Consider the following 20,396-nt stretch of genomic DNA (forward strand, 5'->3'; position numbering starts at 1 on the left):
GTCCATGTTAGTTTCATCGCTTCTGCGTTAATTTTGCACCACTTCCGGACCCGAAGAGAACATTACACTGTTGTTTTGACGACCCTTTTTTTTTTGCTGGGCAGTTTATCTCCTAAATTTATTTTAACAATGCCGCACTACCCGCTGACAAGGAACTTAATCACTCCAAACATGTTTAAAGAGCAAAATGTCATTTTTGAATAGTGAACATGGATCATTTTGTCGATACATAATGTTCGAGGAAATTACATGTTCCATGTTCAATGTCCAAAAATAACATTTTGCTGTTGAAACATTTTTGGGGTGATCATATTCCTTCTCTGGGTGTAATGATTGTGGTTTGGGGTATGATTTAGTCGGTCCCGCCCGACTTTTTAATTAAAATTTCAAATAAATTCGAAAAATAGTGAAAGTTTTTAAAAATTAATAACAATGCGTAAATAATCTCATCAGTCGTTTTAGTCGCCTTAAATCTACAAAATTATATTATATTTTATGCTTCATACACAGTGCAAATATCTTTGAGTTCTTCATGTTATGAAACCAAACTTATAATCCCCCCTATATTATATTACACCCCATATTATATTACCAGTGAAATGCAATTTTACAGTTTGCGAACGTGAGTTGCGTTTCTGGATGTTTCCACATGTTTGTATACTGACAGATTAAATAAAAATGTAAAATAATATCCAGAATTGAAATTCGGCATAAAATGATGGTTGATGTGAAACACGTTTATTTGTCAAACCTATCAGGAAGAACAAAGAGTTGGCTATTGTTCTGTCATTAATGCGAAAGTGAAAATCACCATCATCGTTGTCATCAACATCATCATAAAAACACATTTAAAATTATTCATAAAAATATTTTATTATTTTTGACATGTTTGGGAAAATATTGCGCCACATTAAATGTATTATTTTCATTTGTCACAGCTTCCCTTGTTCATGCTCCCGGCTATGTTGATGTATTCATTAATTAACGAAAACCATCAACTTCATGTCAATCAAAATTGTTGTGGTCATTGGCAATTTAAAAGTGGCAAAAGAAATTATTATTTACATTTATATTTATGTATAAACTGGTCAGATTTTTATTCTCCTCATATACCAAATCGAACATCATACGTATTAATAAGTATATACGGTCGTAAACTCAGTAAGACGGAATAACAGGTTGGCTGATAAGTCCCCGGTCTAACAAAGAAAAACACATTTTTTTGTCAAAATTCGTTTTTATACCCTAAACCACATAGTGGTCAGGGTATAATAAGTTTGATCGGCCTAAAAATGTGCCTACCAGAAATATTGATTTTAGACCCCATAAAATATACACCGATCGACTCAGAATCACCTCCTGAGTCGATCTAGCGCTTGGTGTCCGTCCGTCTGTCCATGTATTTGTTGTTCACAGGATTCCGGTCGCAATTATTAACCAATTTTGATGAAATTTGGTTCAGGGAGTTTTTTGGGCACAAGGACAAACGCTATTGAATTTGGAAGAAATCGGATCAAATTTAAATATAGCTCCCATATATATGTATCGCCCGATTTCGACAAATGGGGTCACGTTGCGCGTTTTTTCAAACGGATCGTCACCAAATTTGGCAAAAGGTAATCTTTTCCATCGCCCTTCAAGTCTGCAAAATTTCATCCAAATCGGTTCAGATTTAGATATAGCTCTCATATATATGTACCGCCCGATTTTTCTAAATTTGGCCATAAAACCCTTATTTATTAACCGATCTTACTAAAAGTTGGCTAGATCCAGTCCTCTACAGTACTGACTATATGTGCAAAATTTCATCGAAATCGGTTCAGATGTAGATATAGCTCCCATATATGTATAACCCGATTTTGAAAAATTCGCCTCTAATAACCTTATGTTTGACCATACAAGCCTCATTTCTTAACTGATCTTACTCAAATATTGCACAAGGTAACCTTTTGTGGTATTAATCAAACCCGCAAAATATTATGTAAATTGGTTCAGATTTAGATATAGCTTCCATATATATGCATCGCTCGATTTTCCCAAATTTGGCCATAGTACTCTTATTTATTAACCAATGTTACTCAAATTTCAAATTTTGATGTACTAGCCGATCGTACTTATACGTACTTGTAGCTCTTACATAAGAATATTACTCGATTTTTACAAATTTGTATTTATTACCCACACTAATTTAACGATTTTCTCTTTTTTAGTAATGGGCTCAATATTAGTGGCATACTAACTCCGTAGGCGCAATATCAACACAGCCAGTGTTGCTAGAAGTAGGGGAAATTCCTTATATGTAAACTTTATTCCTGTAGAGAAATTTGTCAACATTTTACTTCTATAGAACATTTTGTCAAAATTGTATTTCTATAGAATTTTTTTTCAAAATATTATTTCTATAAAAAATTTTCTCAAAATTTTATTTCTGTGGAATTTTTTCTCAAAATTGTATTTCTATAGAACTTATTGTCAAAATGTCATTTCTATAGAAAAATTTCTCACAAAAATTTGTTTATAGAAACTTTTTCCAAAATTTTATTTTTATAGAGATTTAACAAAAAAATATTACTAATTTGGGTAGAATTCTACCAACTGTGACAACCGTGGTGGTAATACAAATTTATATTCTAAGTTATATACGTTGCATATTCATGTTTTAAGATAATAAAGTACTTAGAACCATTTTTGCTTTGTAAAATTTTTTAAATTTAACGAAAAATATAGTAGGGAAAATTGATTGGGAATGTATGGGAAAGTAGGGAACTTTTTGTGTCCTTGTAGGGTAAACCGAACATTTTCCCTGGCAACATTGACTATGAGCTATAGTCAAATTGACACAAAGCACCCATAGACATGTACCCCTTAATTTTCTTAAATATGCAACTGCGGTTTATCTCCCAGACCTATATGTTACCCCTCAAATGCTTATGATTACTAATTCTGTAATGGTGGATTAGGGTATGATATAGTCGGCCCCGCCCGACTTTCTACTTTACTTACTTGTTATTATTCAACATAGTTTCCTTCGAGAGCTATACAACGATCATAACGACCTTCCAATTTTTTGATACCACTTTCGTAGTACTCCTTCGGTTTTGCCTCAAAGTAGGCCTCAGTTTCGGCGATCACCTCTTCATTGCAGCCACATTTTTTCCCTGCGAGCATCCTTTTGAGGTCTGAGAACAAGAAAAAGTCGCTGGGGGCCAGATCTGGAGAATACTGTGGGTGGGGAAGCAATTCGAAGCCCAATTCATGAATTTTTGCCATCGTTCTCAATGACTTGTGGCACTGTGCGTTGTCTTGTTGGAACAACACTTTTTCTTCTTCATATGGGGTCGTTTTGCCGCGATTTCGACCTTCAAACGCTCCAATAACGCCATATAATAGTCACTGTTGATGGTTTTTCCCTTCTCAAGATAATCGATTAAAATTATTCCATGCGCATCCCAAAAAACAGAGGCCATTACTTTGCCAGCGGACTTTTGAGTCTTTCCACGCTTCGGAGACGGTTGACCGGTTGCTGTCCACTCAGACGACTGTCGATTGGACTCGGGAGTGTAGTGATGGAGCCATGTTTCATCCATTGTCACATATCGACGGAAAAACTCGGTTGTATTACGAGTTAACCGCTGCAAACACCGCTCAGAATCATCAACACGTTGTTGTTTTTGGTCAAATGTGAACTCGCGCGGCACCCATTTTGCACAGAGCTTCCGCATATCCAAATATTGATGAATGATATGACCAACACGTTCCTTTGATATCTTTAAGGCCTATGCTATCTCGATCAACTTCATTTTACGGTCATTCAAAATCATTTTGTGGATTTTTTGATGTTTTCGTCGGTAACCACCTCTTTCGAGCGTCCACTGCGTTCATCGTCCTCCGTGCTCATTTCAACACGCTTGAATTTTGCATACCAATCAATTATTGTTGATTTCCCTGGGGCAGAGTCCGGAAACTCATTATCAAGCCAAGTTTTTGCTTCCACCGTATTTTTCCCCTTCAGAAAACAGTATTTTATCAAAACACGAAACTCCTTTTTTCCATTTTTTCACAATAACAAAAGTTGCTTCACAAAAGACGCTCTATCTCACAAACTAATTGACTTACAAACGTCAAATTTTGACACGAATCATTTGAAGGTTGGTACTATATAAAAATAATATGCATTTAATACTAGCGACGCCATCTATGTGTCAGACCGGGGACTTATCAGCCAACCTGTTAGTACACGCAGAGAAGAAACATGATTGTCACAATCATATTCGAAGAGCAAAATAATATGATAGGAGCTATTTTTGCGGCGACCATGTAATATTTTCACCTGCAACCATGTTGGCTCTGTGAATATGGTTCTAAGAAAAATAAAATTGTCCTCATTTAAAATGTTATTATATTGACAACAAGGATTTTGTTTCAATCAAGAGACAACGGTCACGATCTAAAATGTTATGGTATTCGTCAAAAATGGTTTTCTTGTTTTTATCTTTATGAAAAACTTTTTTCGTCGTCGAAAAAAGGACGCCACTTGAGAAAAGAAAACACAAAATTAACTTTATTTATTGATTTTATTTTTTTTATAAATTAAATCATTGTCTATTTATATTTATAATGACGTGCAAGCAAACATCATATATTTTTACACACTCTATTTTGGTACAATTTCAACAATAAGTAACCATTCCAAGAAACAATCAACCCACGCAAAATGAAAATCTTGTGTACCTGCCCAATGTTTTATAAAATTATTTTCGCTGAAAAAAACTTACAAAAAATATAAATGGTCACAAAAACAATTGAATGGTCAGGTACATGGTGTTCCCGAACATGTAATGGTCTCAAATTCTATCATTTAAATAATAGAACATGGTTGCGGCATTTAAGAACCATTTAACTGCATATATTTTTCTCCGCTCGAAAATTATTTTTACAAAGACAAAATATATGGTTTTCGCGAGAATTACATAGTCTAGATAAGCATTAAATGGATGCGGCAAAGATGTCCAAACATTTTTTTCTGTGCGTGTAAGCATCCACCGAACCATGCAAAAATTGGTCCACATCGGTCCACATATATAGCCCCCATATAAACCGATCCCCCGATTTGGCTTTCATAGCCTCTAAGAGAAGCAAATTTCATCCGATCCGGCTGAAATTTGGCACATGATGTTAGTATATGGTCTCTAACAACCATACAAAAATTGGTCCATATCGGTCCATAATTACATATAGCCCCCATATAAACCGATCTCTCGATTTGGCTTGCGGAGCCTCTAAGAGAACCAAATTTCATCCGATCCGGCTAAAATTTGGTACATGGTGTTAGTATATGGTCTCTAACAACCATGCAAAAATTGGTCCACATCGGTCCATAATTATATATAGCCCCCATATAAACCGATCCCCCGATTTGGCTTGCGGAGCCTCTAAGAGAACCAAATTTCATCCGATCCAGCTGAAATTTGGTACATGGTGTTGGTATATGTTCTCTAATAACCATGCAAAAATTGGTCCATATCGGTCCATAATTATATATAGCCCCCATATAAATCGATTCCTAGATTTGTCCTCCGGAGTCTCTTGGAGGAGCAAAATTCATCCGATCCGGTGGTGTTAGAATGTGGTCTCTAACAAACACGCAAGAATTGGTCCATATCGGTCCATAGTTATACCCTGCGCCACACTGTGGAACAGGGTATTATAAGTTAGTGCATATGTTTGCAACACCCAGAAGGAGACGAGATAGACACATGGTGTCTTTGGCAAAAATGCTCAGGGTGGGCTCTTGAGTCGATATAGCGATGTCCGTCTGTCCGTCTGTCCGTGAACACATTTTTGTAATCAAAGTCTAGGTCGCAGTTTTAGTCCAATCGACTTCAAATTTGGCACAAGTATGTGTTTTGACTCAGAATAGATCCCTATTGATTTTGGAAGAAATCGGTTCAGTTTTAGATATAGCTCCCATATATATATTTCGCCCGATATGGACTTATATGGCCCCAGAAGCCAGAGTTTTACCCTAATTTGCTTAAAATTTTGCACAAGAAGAACAATTAATACTATAGTCAAGTGTGCCAAATTTTATTGAAATCGGTTCAGATTTAGATATAGCTCCCATATATATCTTTCGCCCGATATGGACTAATACGGTCCCAGAAGCCAGAGTTTTACCCTAATTTGGTTGAAATTTTGCACAGGGAGTAGAATTCGCATTGTAGCTATACGTGCCAAATTTGGTTGAAATCGGTTCAGATTTAGATATAGCTCCCATATATAGCTTTCGCCCGATTTACACTCATATGACCACAGAGGCCAATTTTTAACTCCAATTTAGTTGAAATTTTCCACAGTGAGTAGAATTAGAATTGTAGCTATGCGTGCCAAATTTGGTTGAAATCGGCTCAGATTTAGATATAGCTCCCATATATATGTTTTTCTGATTTCGACAAAAATGGTCAAAATACCAACATTTTCCTTGTAAAATCGCCACTGCTTAGTCGAAAAGTTGTAAAAATGAATAATTTTCCTAAACTTCTAATACATATATATCGAGCGATAAATCATAAATAAATTTTTACGAAGTTTCCTTAAAATTGGTGCAGATTTAAATGTTTCCCACATTCCTTTACTAAATTGTGTTCCACCTTAGTGCATTAGCCGACTTAAATTTTGAGTCTATAGATTTTGTAAAAGTCTATCAAATTCTGTCCAGATCGAGTGATATTTAAATGTATATATTTCGGACAAACCAACACATTTGACGGATGTGATATGGTATCGAAAATTTAGATCTACAAAGTGGTGCAGGGTATAATATAGTCGGCCTCGCCCGACTTAAGACTTTCCTTACTTGTTAAAATTTAGAAGAATGAAAAGATTTATTTAATTTAAAATATATATTTACAGGAAAATGTAAATACGGCCGTATGTTTGGCCAATGTTCTTTTAAAATCTACGAAATTTTAGATACAGTTCGTTTCTCATTTGCTTTAAGGAAGTTTATTTGGAAGAAAAGTATATACTTCTTGTGATAAACGTTTATTCTTTTCCAGGATGTAAAAACCATTTCATAAAGACTAACTCAAAAAAAAAAACAATCTTTTCTGGCTAATTGCATTTTCCCTTATATATTTCTCACTTCCACGAGGGTTTGTAGTTCTTAGCACTTTTTTCTGTAATACAAACAATGTAGAATAAATTATTCGATTTTATAAATCTTTTTTTTTTTATATACCCTGTGCCACACTGTGGAACAGGGTATTATAAGTTAGTGCATATGTTTGCAACACCCAGAAGGAGACGATATAGACACATGGTGTCTTTGGCAAAAATGCTCAGGGTGGGCTCATGAGTCGATATAGCGATGTCCGTCTGTCCGTCTGTCCGTGAACACATTTTTGTAATCAAAGTTTAGGTCGCAGTTTTAGTCCAATCGACTTCAAATTTGGCACAAGTATGTGTTTTGGCTCAGAATAGATACCTATTGATTTTGGAAATCGGTTCAGATTTAGATATAGCTCCCATATATATATTTCGCCCGATATGGACTTATATGGCCCCAGAAGCCAGAGTTTTACCCTAATTTGCTTTAAATTTTGCACATGAAGAACAATTAGTACTAGAATCAAGTGTGTCAAATTTTATTGAAATCGGTTCAGATTTAGATATAGCTCCCATATATATCTTTCGCTCGATATGGACTAATACGGTCCCAGAAGCTAGAGTTTTACCCCATTTTGGTTGAAATTTTGCACTAGGAGTACAATTAGTAGTGTAGTCAAGCATGCCAAATTTTATTGAAATCGGTTCAGATTTAGATATAGCTCCCATATATATCTTTCGCGCGATATGGACTAATATGGTCTTAAAAGCTAGAGTTTTGGCCCGATTTGGTTGAAATTTTGCACAGTGAGTAGAATTAGCATTATAGCTATGCGAGCCAAATTTGGTTGAAATCGGTTCAGATTTAGATATAGCTCCCATATATAGCTTTCGCCCGATTTACACTCATATGACCGATTTAGTTGAAATTTTGCACAGGGAGTAGAATTAGCATTGTAGCTATGCGTGCAAAGTTTGGTTGAAATCGGTTCAGATTTAGATATAGCTCCAATATATAGCTTTCGGCCGATTTACACTCATATGACCACAGAGGCCAATTTTTTGGTCCGATTTAGTTAAAATTTTTCACAGGGAGTAGAATTATCATTAAAGCTATGCGTGCCAAATTTGGTTGAAATCGGTTCAGATTTAGATATATCTCCCACATACAGCTTTCGGCCGATTTACACTCATATGACCACAGAGACCAATTTTTAACTCCGATTTAGTTGAAATTTTGCACAGGGAGTAGAATTAGCATTGTAGCTATGCGTGCCCAATTTTGTTGAAATCGGTTCAGATTTAGATATAGCTCTCATATATATGTTTTTCTGATTTCGACAAAAATGGTATAAATATCAACATTTTCCTTGTAAAATCGCCACTGCTCAGTCGAAAAGTTGTAAAAATGACTCTAATTTTCCTAAACTTCTAACACATATATATCGAGCGATAAATCATATATAAATTTTTGCGAAATTTCCTTAAAATTGCTTCAGATTTAAATGTTTCCTATATTTTTTACTAACATTGTGTTCTACCCCAGTGCATTAGCCGACTTAAATTTTGAGTCTATAGATTTTGTGGAAGTCTATAAAATTCGAATGATATTTAAATGTATGTATTAGGGACAAACCTTTATATATAGCCCCCAACACATTTGACGGATGTGATTTGGTATCGAAAATTTAGATCTACAAGGTGGTGCAGGGTATAAGCCCCGCCCGACTTTAGACTTTCCTTACTTGTTTTTCTTTGCGTGTATATAAGCTCTTTAGGTCCCGGAGTTCAAATCTGGAGATCGGTTAAAATGGAGGCTATACATAACTATGGGCTAATATGGACCAATTTTTGTATGATTATTAGAGGTGGTGTACCTAAATCTCATTTGAACAGTATTCAGTAATTTAAAAGTGCAGTGTTCCAAAAATAGACCGGTATAATTATTCTATTTTGCCATATGAGTTTATATGTCCAAAAGAACTCTAATTTAAAATTTTGATACGACTTGACGACAATTCTCAGCATTTTAGAGATGTAAATAACTCTACATTTGAATATCAAGCCAATAAATTAAAATATGACACAAGGCTATATAGAGACCACATCAAAACAATCTCCAGAATATGTATTTATAAAAACAAAAAATTTCACAAAATAATTAGGCTTCCAGAAGTTTAAGAAGTAAAATCCTGGTATTAAACTATATAAGCATTTTATAAAAAATAAATCTATATAAAAAAGAAAAATCCACTAAAATCAAAATGTCGGGTTAATCAGATAGAAAGTTTAGATGTTAAACAAGTTAAAACGGCCGTAAGTTCGGCCAGGCCGAAGCTTATGTACCCTCCACCATGGATTACGTAGGAACTTCTTCTAAACACTGCCGATCACAATCGAATTACTTAAGTTGCGGTAACGCTTGCCGATGGCAAGGTATCTTAAAACCTCCTAACACCATCTTCTAATTGTATGTAAGTCCATACGTGGTATATATTAAATCAAAAACGATCGATCAAATACGTTTGTAATTCAGTTTGACAAAATAGACATAAAATTTTCTACAGAAATAAAATTTTAACAAAATTTTCTATAGAAATAAAATTTTCACAAAATTTTCCAAAGAAATAAAAATTTTGACAAAATTTTCTATAGAAAGAAAATTTTGACAAAAATTTCTACAGAAATAAAATTTTAACAAAATTTGCTCTAGAAATAAAATTTTGACAACATTTTTATAGAAAAAAAATCTTGGTAGATTATTTTTGCCTCGAGTGGCAACCATGATTATGAACCGAATAAAATTTGAACAAAATTTTCTATAGAAATAAAATTTTGACATAATTTTCTATAGAAATAAAATTTTGACAATGATGAAAATTTGATTATGAACCGAATACAATTTTAACAAAATTTTCTATAGAAATAAAATTTTGGTAGATTATATTTGGCTCGAGGGGCAACCATGATTATGAACCGATATGGACCAATTTTTGTGTGATTGGAGATCGGCTATATAGACCGATATGGACCAATTTTGGTATGGTTGTTAGCGGCCATATACTAACACCACGTTCCAAATTTGAACCGGATCGGATGAATTTTGCTCCTCCAAGAGGCTCCGGAGGTCAAATCTGGAGAACGTTTTATATGGGGGCTATATATAATTACGGACCGATATGGACCCATTCTGGCACGGTTGTTAAAGATCATATACTAACACCATGTTCCAAATTAAACCGGATTGTATGAAATTTGCTTCTCTTAGAGACTTCGCAAGCCAAATCGTTTTATATGGGGGCTATATATAATTATGGACCGATGTGGACCAACTTTTGCACGGTTGTTAGAGACCATATACGAGCACCATGTACCAAATTTCAGCCAGATCGGATGAAATATGCTTCTGTTAGAGGCTCCACAAGCCAAATCTGAGGGTCCCTTTATATGGGGGCTATACGTAAAAGTGGGCCGATATGGCACATTTGCAATACCATCCGACCTACATCAACAACTACTTGTGTCAAGTTTCAAGTCGATTGCTTGTTTCGTTCGGAAGTTAGCGTGATTTCAACAGACGGATGGACGGACATGCTCAGATCGACTCAAAATTTCACCACGACCCAAAATATATATATACTTTATGGGGTCTTAGAGCAATATTTCGATTTGTTACAAACGGAATGACAAAGTTAATATACCCCCATCCTGTGGTGGAGGGTATAAAAGTGGAATGAGTCGGATATAGAAAATAAACATAAACTGACAAAAATTAGGACGTGCGGAATTTTAAATAACCACAACAGATGATGGAAATAGCTGGACAGCTGGATGGTGAAACATCGATTTATAAATGGTCTATCAGTCATGGACATTAGAGGCCATTAATTTTATGTAAAGAATTTCGAGTGGCTTTGATGAAACAAACTTTCTCCCAAAAGACCGGCTCATATGGCATTTGGCAGGTATTTAATTAAAGATTACAGCTTCCAAGGACATCGGGTGTATATGGAAATTTCTCTAATTATCTCCATATACAAAACTGGGCCGACGGGAAATTTTCGCATTTATGTATGGATCTCAAATAACTCTAAATTCAAAATTTCTGACAAATCTTATGAAAATATTAGACTGGGAAAAATTTCTTAAAACAAATCCGAAGATGGGTTTGTATGTAGGTTAGGTTAGGTATGGTGGCAGCCCGATATTTCAGGCTCACTTAAGCTATTCAGTCCATTGTGATACCACAGTGTTGAACTTCTCTCTTATCACTGAGTGCTGCCCGATTCTACGTTAAGCTCAATGACGAGGGACCTCCTTTTTATAGTCGAGTCCGACCGGCGTTCCACATTGCAGTGAAACCACTTGCAGTAGCTTTGAAACATTCAGAAATATCACCAGCATTACTAAGGTGGGAAGCTTTTTGGTGTTTTGTCGAAACTGGATTTGAACCCACGACCCTATGTATGCAAGGCGGGCATGCTAACCAGTGCACCACAGTGGCTCCCCAATGCAGCTGCTATATCACAAAATTGTCCGGTATGACCCATTATCGAAGTCGACATGTCTGCGAAAAATTCAGAACGTTAGGTTCTACTGCTAAAGGGTGGTTAAATTGTAAGGGCTAAGGGTGGTTAACAATTCAATAGCTAAAGGATGAGATAATTCGGCACATTAACGGGAAAGACCATCGGACCATCGGATGAAGGTGTGCCACCGAGGTCGCGGCGCCCATTTGGACGATATTTTGTTCCATACATAATTGAGTAATACCAATATATCATAATAAAATAAAATTACAATAATTTCCCAAATAGTTTGTGTTTTATTCAAAATCAACATCGGCCCTTGAAATTTTAACCAACCTTTATATTACCTTAAAATTGTACCTTTATCAAGAGTACATATACACGGTTGAAAAAGACTGTTTTTCATATGTTTGGCTATAAACATTATATGTTTGGAACACAAATTTTTAAACACAATATTTTTGAGTGCAAGCATATAATGTTCATAAACTAGCATAACATGTTTGGGACATATATGTTAATATGTTAGAACATATTATGTTTGGGACATAAAATGTTTGTAAATATAATATGCTTGGATGCAAACATATATTAATTTAGAAATAGCCTATAAACATATATGTGTTTAGTAGCTTGGAGCGCTATTTAACAGGGAGCGATATTGAATTGAGTTGGTGGTTGTTGCTTGTTATTACAAAATTAACATTTTATTTTTTTTTTTTTTTTTTTTTTTTTTTTATTATTATTTTATTCAAAAATTCAACTTTAATACAATACAAGTCTGTCCCGCGCCATAAGGCATTAATGGGACTAGTTGGCCAATTATTTATACAATATTAAAAACAAAAATTATACCTATTTAAAAGGTTCATTCATATATGGTTTAATATTTGTTTCAAATTACAATATTATAAATATTACAATTATAGCAGAAGCGATTCAAAGCTATTGCAAAGATAGTATTTGCTCATTTCCTTAAATCTCGATATACGTTGAATGGATTTCAATTCGAGTGGAATATTATTGTAAGTTAAGCCACCTATATAATCAATCCGTTGCTTTGTTTTTTCGAATCTACACCTGGGCAAACGCAAATTCATTCTATTCCTTGTATTAAAATTTGTTTGATTCGTATAGAACTTTATTGTATGGTAACCAATGTTGTAATTACACTTGAAAACATACTTTAAAATATTATATTTATATAAACCATTGATTGGTAAAATATTTTTTGCAAACTCTTCAAATAGCGACAAGGTTGAGAAATTTGGAGGTAGATTAAAAACAACTTTCAAAGCTTTATTTTGCATAGATTGAAGTGATCTTAGCTCACTATTATTTTTATTGTATGCATATGATGTAACCATATAATTTAAATGCGATTGTATTAAACAGGAAAATATTGTTAATTTTGTCTTTGTGTTTAATTTGTTTTTCATCTTGTAGAGAAATCCAATTGCGGGAGCTATTTTCCTTTTTAAACTGCGTATATGACAATCCCATGCTAAATTATTTTGTAACATCACGCCTAGATATGTTACGCTTATACATTCATGTATTGATTTTCCATCAATATAGACACTGAAATCGTTGTTAACTGAAGGATTTGGTCGAAATCGAATAAGTTTTGTTTTATCAGCGTTCAGAACTAGTCTGTTTACTCGTGCAAACTCACAGAGTAATGCAGAATCCCTTTCTATGTTTGCACGCAGAGCGATGTCATATTTATAGGGATAGAACAAGCAAATGTCATCAGCGAACATAAATAATTTTCCGCTAAGCTGGAGATTCCGGATATCATTAATAAAAATGGAAAACAATAATGGACCCAAACAACTCCCCTGTGGAACTCCGTGCACTACGGGCCCCACAAAACTTTTCGATTTACTGACATCAACGTACTGTTTCCTATTCTCCAAAAAACTTCTAAATAATAAAAACTCTTTCCCTCGAATCCCATAGATATGCATTTTTTCCAGCAATAATTGGTGATCGACAAGATCAAATGCCTTTGAAAAATCAAAAAATACTCCAGCAACTCCATTGAATCCCCCGTCTAAACCACTACAAATAAACTTAATTACATTTAATACAGCTTCCTCTGTTCCGCATCCACGCCTAAATCCATATTGATTCTCATAAAGCAAATTATTCGATTCACAGTATGTATATAATTTATCATAGATAATCTTTTCAAAAATCTTGTCTATTGTTGACAATACGGCCACTGGTCTGAAGTTAGATACGTCACTAGCATTCACTATTTTGGGTATAGGAACAATTCTATGTAATTTCAAAATGTCTGGATATATCGATAAACTGATCATCCCATTGAAAATTTTTGCTAAGAAAGGTGAAACTATTTCACTGCATTCTTTGAGGAATATGGAAGAAATGCCGTCATGTCCTGGACTCTTACCTGCCTTCAGATTCTCTATAACTTCCATAATACAGTTGTTATCGACTTGTTCAATGGAAAATACGGAATCTATATCACCTGACAATGTATGGAAAATATTAATGTTATCCCCAGGATCAACTAAAATTCCTCGCCTCAAACTCATTACAGAATCTAAAAAGTATGTATTGAGTGCATTCGCCTTATCCAAGTTATTTGAAATCCTTCTTCCTTGTACGTCTTTAAGTTCTAGTTCTTTATGCCCCTTTTTCCCTAGAACCTCATTAATAAAATTCCATCCCCTTTTGGGATCATTTGCTGCCCTGTCAATATTCTCTGCATAATACGCCTCTCTACTTCTCTTGTTGGCAATACTAATTATTCTACTAATCCTCTTTAAGGAATCCTGTATCGCCTCATTTCCTCTTTCCTTCTTTCTCCTCTTCAGCAATTTAAACTTAATCGTTATCAAATGCTGTAAATTTACATTTATCCATGGGGTCATCATAAACCTAGCATGTTTCAAAGTTTTACTGACTGTTGTTGAATATGCAATAGCACCTTGTATACAAGATGTTAATCTGTCTGTCTGATCCTGTACATTCAGTGAACCAAAGTCAGGAGACAACTCATCTGATAAGTAACGTTTGGCCTTTTGGTAGTCACACTTAGTTTTCATTACCTCCACAAAATCATTTCTCATAATCTTACTTTTTATCTTGCAAAAAACTAAATTATGGTCTGAAATATCACATTCCACAGAGTCAACATCGACTCTCTCTACAAAATTGGAAAACACATGATCAATGCAAGTATTACTTAAAGGTCTTGTAACCATCTCATGAGCATTCTCACATCCAAAACTCTGAAAGAGATCCAGCATTTCGTTATAATAAGAGCTGTGATAACGATCTATATTAGTATCTCCAACCAAAACTATTGGACTTCCAGCGTGATCATTCAACATTGATTCCAGTGTAAACTTAAATTGTTCAACAGAACATTTCTGAGAACGATAAAAAGTTAAAAATTTCATTGGTCTTGCATTAACTTTAAAGTTTAATAAGGAAATAGCAATAATATCCAAAAACGATTCACTTTTGCAATAATCTACAGTATATACCCATTTATCCCTTACATAAACCGATGTTCCTCCATACCCATCTTCTCTACAACAATGAACTACCTTATAACCAGGAATCGAATAAATTTGAGTGATTGCATTTTGAAACCAAGTCTCTTGAATTGCTATTATATCCGGTAAAATAGGGATACTCGATAGTAATCCTTTCAAACGATTGAATTTATTAATAGATGAAACGCTTCTGCTATTCAAACTTACTATTGTGAAATAAGATTGCTTTAAATTACAAATATTCTTTTGGAAAGATTGAAAACTTTTAAAATATTTATTTTTATTTAACATTAATATCAAAAAATAGAAAATTTAATTCAAAATAATATATTTAAACAGAAAATCATGATGTTAAATAATCATCATCTTCCTCGCCATTCTCCCGATCTTCTGTCTCCGCACCTCTTGCCATCACCTCAGATCTTCTCTTCCAATGCCTATTTGTAGTAGCGTTCAAAAGCATTGTGTCAACGTCATCTTCACATCTTAATAATTGAGGTCCTTGAGGTTCCTTGGGCAATTGATCAGCTACTTCTTTGATCCTTACAAACTGTGTGGTCCGCTGTTCGAATCCCCGTCCGACAAAAAGTAAAATTAAAATAAAATAAAAGTCATAAAATTGAATAATTTCTTCTACAATGTTTGTATTACAGAAAAAGGTGCTAAGAACTAAAAAATCTCGTGGAAGTGAGAAAGATGTGGGGGAATATACAATTGGGCAGAAACAAAATGTTGAGCATTCAGGTCGAAAACCTATGTTGTTAGCACCTATATTACCTGTTTATTTTCATAATTCATTATGATTGTAAATATATAAATAAATAAATAAAATTTTGAGCACAATATTGTTTTGGAGAATTTTTTTTAAGCATACAATATTTTTGGGTGCAAAATGCTTCCAAACATATTATATGTTCACATAATAACATATTGTTTTTTAGAAGACAACATTATTGAATTTGGATGCAAAAATACAAAATGTTTGGAACTTAGACTACCAAAACATATATTGTTTAGACCAATATGCTTTCAAACATATTATATATTGGAAGAGATCAAACATATAAATGTTTGGGCAATACTCAAAAATGTATATGCTTGAAGCAAAATATGTTTGGGAGTATATGTTACAGAAGCGATTTTTTGTGAGCGTGTAGGGTCAAAAATTTATATTATAATATGTTAAAAATGGACAATACAATTGTATATCACCGTGAAATGTCACCCACGTAAATACACTTTGAATGACCTGAAATCCAGTACATTGTTGTTCGATTAAAACCCCTAATGGAATCTAATTTGTCGAAACATTTCTTTAGTTACAAAGATTCCTATCTTTGTAACTAAAGAAGTGCTTTTCAAATTTTGTTTCGCCGGAGCAAAATTTCTACGACTCCGGCTCCGACTCCAGCAAAATCTTCAGACTCCTACTAGAAGACTCCGACTCCGGCTACGACTCCACAGCCCTCGTTATTAGAGGACATATACGAACATCTCGTACCGAATTTTACACCCTCAAATTCCAAATTCATGATATTTTAAGTAGATTAAGGAACTTGATCAATAGAACCATTGAAAAGAAAACGCCAAAAACAAATCTATACACGCCTAGACTTTACATGTTTCAGTTCGGGCGAATGAACTTTTCAATTTTTGACCCATTTGCAATATCGCCTGACCTCCATCAATAACAGATACTTGTTCCAAGTTTCAAGTGGATAGCTTGGAAGTTTGCGTGATTTCAGCAGACGGACGGATATATATTGTTACATCGACTAATAATTTAACCACGACTCAGAATATTGAATAATAAATACTTGTGCAAGTTTTAAGTCGGTAACTAGTTTCGTTAGGACGTTAGCGTCAATAAATGGACAAACAGGCCAACGAAAATCGCTAGATCGACTAAGAATTTCACCACGACCCAAAATATATACACTTAATGGGGTCTGAGACCATTATTGCGATATGTTTCCAACAGAATGACCAAGTTAGTATACTCCCAATCTTTTGGAGGAGGGTATAAAAAACCTATGACACATACATGCATGTGCATAAAATATAGAAAAAGTCAATAGATGCGTAATTTTTTTTCATATTAAGGGGACACACAATACACTTGCCATGTTATTCACATGCTCTGCAAGACGTGCCACCAAATTTTGTAATGTAAAACCCCATGACATCAATGCCAGGTGCACTGTTTTATTTGTCGTAAATTACGAAATTTCTTAGAAGTTCTTCCAAAAAAAAAAAAAAAAACAATCCTCATTTTTGTATGAGAATATCCCACATGTTTATGGTTCACTCCATCTGCAAAATGTGTTCTCCTTTTATTTGGCAGTTAAATGGACATAAATTTCTTTTTCTGGCAAGGAAACTGAAAATGTGTGAACTACTTCTTCCCTCCCCCCATAACCATGTTGGTTGTTGAGTGTTGTTTATTTAGTACTTACCGTAAATGGTCTGTTGGGGGGAATAAATTCTTCCCAATGCAGTAAAATTTACTTCGTTTTGGGGAAAAATTCCACAGTCAGTATTAATGCTTTGCAATTTTCACGTTCCAATGTAGTAGTATAATTAGTTTTAACACGCTGAGAAGAAACATTATTGACCCGATCATATTCGAAGGGCAACGTAAACTTTCAAAATATTGATCTAATGTTAAAACAAGTATATAAAGCAGTAGGTTCGGTCGGGCCGAATCTTAAATACCTTACACCATGAATCAAATATTGTAGTTTTCTTTGAAATTTCAGGGGGGGTTTGATGAGAGATATTCTCCCCCAAGCAGTGCAGTTCAACCAGTGCACTTCCCGAATATAAATTTAAAGATTTTACCTATGAAGACTATACAAGATTCTGGATTTATAAGAACCATTTTTGTTTGAGTTTTAGAGAAATTATTAACATCTCTTGTAAGTGTGCAAGATAAAGATAAAATTACGCCTTGATTTGAAATCTAAAATCTGTAGATTTTAATTCCCACACTCAAAACAAAGTTTACTTGGATCCAAAGATTTTGACCTTCCCTTAAGGATTTTAGTATTGATTCCGAGCCAAAGATGCGGCTTCTTTAAAATAAAGGCATCTTTGACAGACCTCCCTGGCTTTAAATCTAGGATAAATACAATTAAAATTAGATACAGATCTCATTCATCGAATTTTTATCCTCTTTATGCGATATATTAATAAAGGTATTTATGTACAAACAAATTCCAATTTAAAATCCAAATTATGACAGGTACTTCAAAATAAAAACAGTTTTCTTAATGTTAAAAATCTTTAAACCAAAGACGCAAATCCTTAAAATAAGTCTTAGCCTATATTTGAAGCGATTTTATCTTAAATTTATAAATGCAATATGCCAGTTGAGTGAAAGACGATTTCTTTAAATTAAAAATGTATTTCTTTAGTTTAAGAAAAATTTGCCTTTTTTCAACGATCTACAACTTCAGCAGAGAGACGCAAAATTTCAAGATTTGTTTCCTAAATTTAATGAAAAAATTTTTTGAAGCAAGGATTATAAATTTTAATTAAATTAAAATGTCATTATTTTAAAGAATTTTGTCCTTAACTGGGTAAATTTCGATGCCTAATATTTAAGTTGCATTATCTTCCATATTAGGTCAATATTTTTTCAGTGCATTATTTAAATGATTACGTGGAGAAAAATCTGGAGATTTTATATTCAGTTTCAAGCAATTTTCATTCATCAGTGCGCCTTCTATACCCTCAAGAAGTGAAATCGGTCTATATGGAGGCCTTACCAAATGGACCGATAAAAACTAAATCCGAAACACGTATTTGTTAATTCTAAAATTTCAGTATACGAGTATTTACAATTTCAGGCAAATCAGATAAAAACTACGGTTTCTATAAGCCCAAATAGTAAAATCGGGAGATCGGGCTATACTAAAACATTGACCGATACTCACCATTTTCGGCACAACTTTTTATGGTCCTAAGATACCTTTAGATTTCCAATTTCAGGCAAATTGGATAAAAACAACGATTTTTATAAGCCCAAGAAGTAATCGGGAGATCGGTCTAAATGGGGCCTATCCCAAAACATGGACCAATACTCACCATTTTTGTCACACATCTTTATGGTCTTAAAATACCTCTAGATTTCTTGGTTTATATGGGGACTATATAAAAACCTGGACCGATATATCCCATCTTCGAACTTGACCTGCCTGCAGACAAAAGACGAGTTTGTGCAAAGTTTCAGCACGATTGCTGATCAAGAATATATATTCTTTATATACTTAGAAATCAATATTTCGATGTGTTACAAACGGAATGACAAACTTATTATACCCCCCTCAGCATTCTATGGTGGTGGGTATAAAAATAGGAAATCGCTCAATTAGTGTGTATAATGTAGCCAAATTTGTGAAAATCGGCAACATATGTATGTAAAAGCTATATGTAAGGCTAAGTTCTATGGGCTAATATATCTAAATTTGAAATTTGAGTAACATTTGTCAATAAATAAGAGAATTATGAACAAATTTTGGAAAATCGAGCTGTGTGGGAGCTACTTCTAAATGTGAATAGATTTGGATGATATTTTGCAGGTTTGATAGATACGAGAGCAGTTCGGAAACTTCTTAGCCTAGCACAAAAAGCGCGGTATAGGCAAAAAAGGTTACGTGTTTTGGAAACTTCCATCTCTGCTTTGAACACATGTTAAATTTTGTTTCGATCTGGCAACTCCTTCATATAGAAACACGTGTTCAAAAAAGACGCATCCGCAATTTTTTTACAATGGAAAAATTAGAAATGCGTACTGTCATTAAATATTTACATAAAAAAGGTTTATCAGGACAAAAATTCATAATGATATGGTGAATGTGTTAGGTAAAAGTGCTCCTACATATGTAACAGTAAAAAATTGGGTTGCTGAATTTCAACGTGGTCGTACAAGCATTGAAGATGAACCACGTAGTGGACGTCCAAAAACAGCAACAACAACCGAAATTGTAGCCAAAGTGCATGATATGGTATTAAATGATCGACGAATAAAAGTGCGTGAAATTGCTAATATCATGGGCATCGCAAATGATCGAGTCCATTTAATTTTGCATGAAGAACTACAGATGAAAAAGCTTTCTGCAAGATGGGTGCCGCATTTGTTAAGAGTCGATCAAAAACGCATAAGAATGAACATTTCTCAAGCTTGTTTGGATCGTTTTAAGCGAAATAAAATGGATTTTAAGCG

At 34.2% G+C, this 20,396-nt stretch overlaps 1 protein-coding gene across 1 annotated transcript in view; it reads right to left on the reverse strand.

Annotated features, from left to right (window-relative positions):
- The window catches only part of LOC142239917 (uncharacterized), a 91,059-nt gene extending 75,427 nt beyond the window's left edge, over window positions 1–15,632 (reverse strand). Inside the window, exons 1-2 of the mRNA XM_075311656.1 lie at window positions 15,572–15,632; window positions 12,876–15,375 (exon numbers count right to left, since the gene is read on the reverse strand). Coding sequence (XP_075167771.1) covers window positions 12,876–15,375; window positions 15,572–15,632 — 2,561 coding nt within the window. The remainder of the gene's footprint in view (window positions 1–12,875; window positions 15,376–15,571) is intronic.
- Window positions 15,633–20,396: the final 4,764 nt, after the last annotated feature.

This window comes from Haematobia irritans, chromosome 5 (assembly GCF_050003625.1).
Source record: "Haematobia irritans isolate KBUSLIRL chromosome 5, ASM5000362v1, whole genome shotgun sequence".
Taxonomy (NCBI): Eukaryota; Metazoa; Arthropoda; class Insecta; order Diptera; family Muscidae; genus Haematobia; species Haematobia irritans.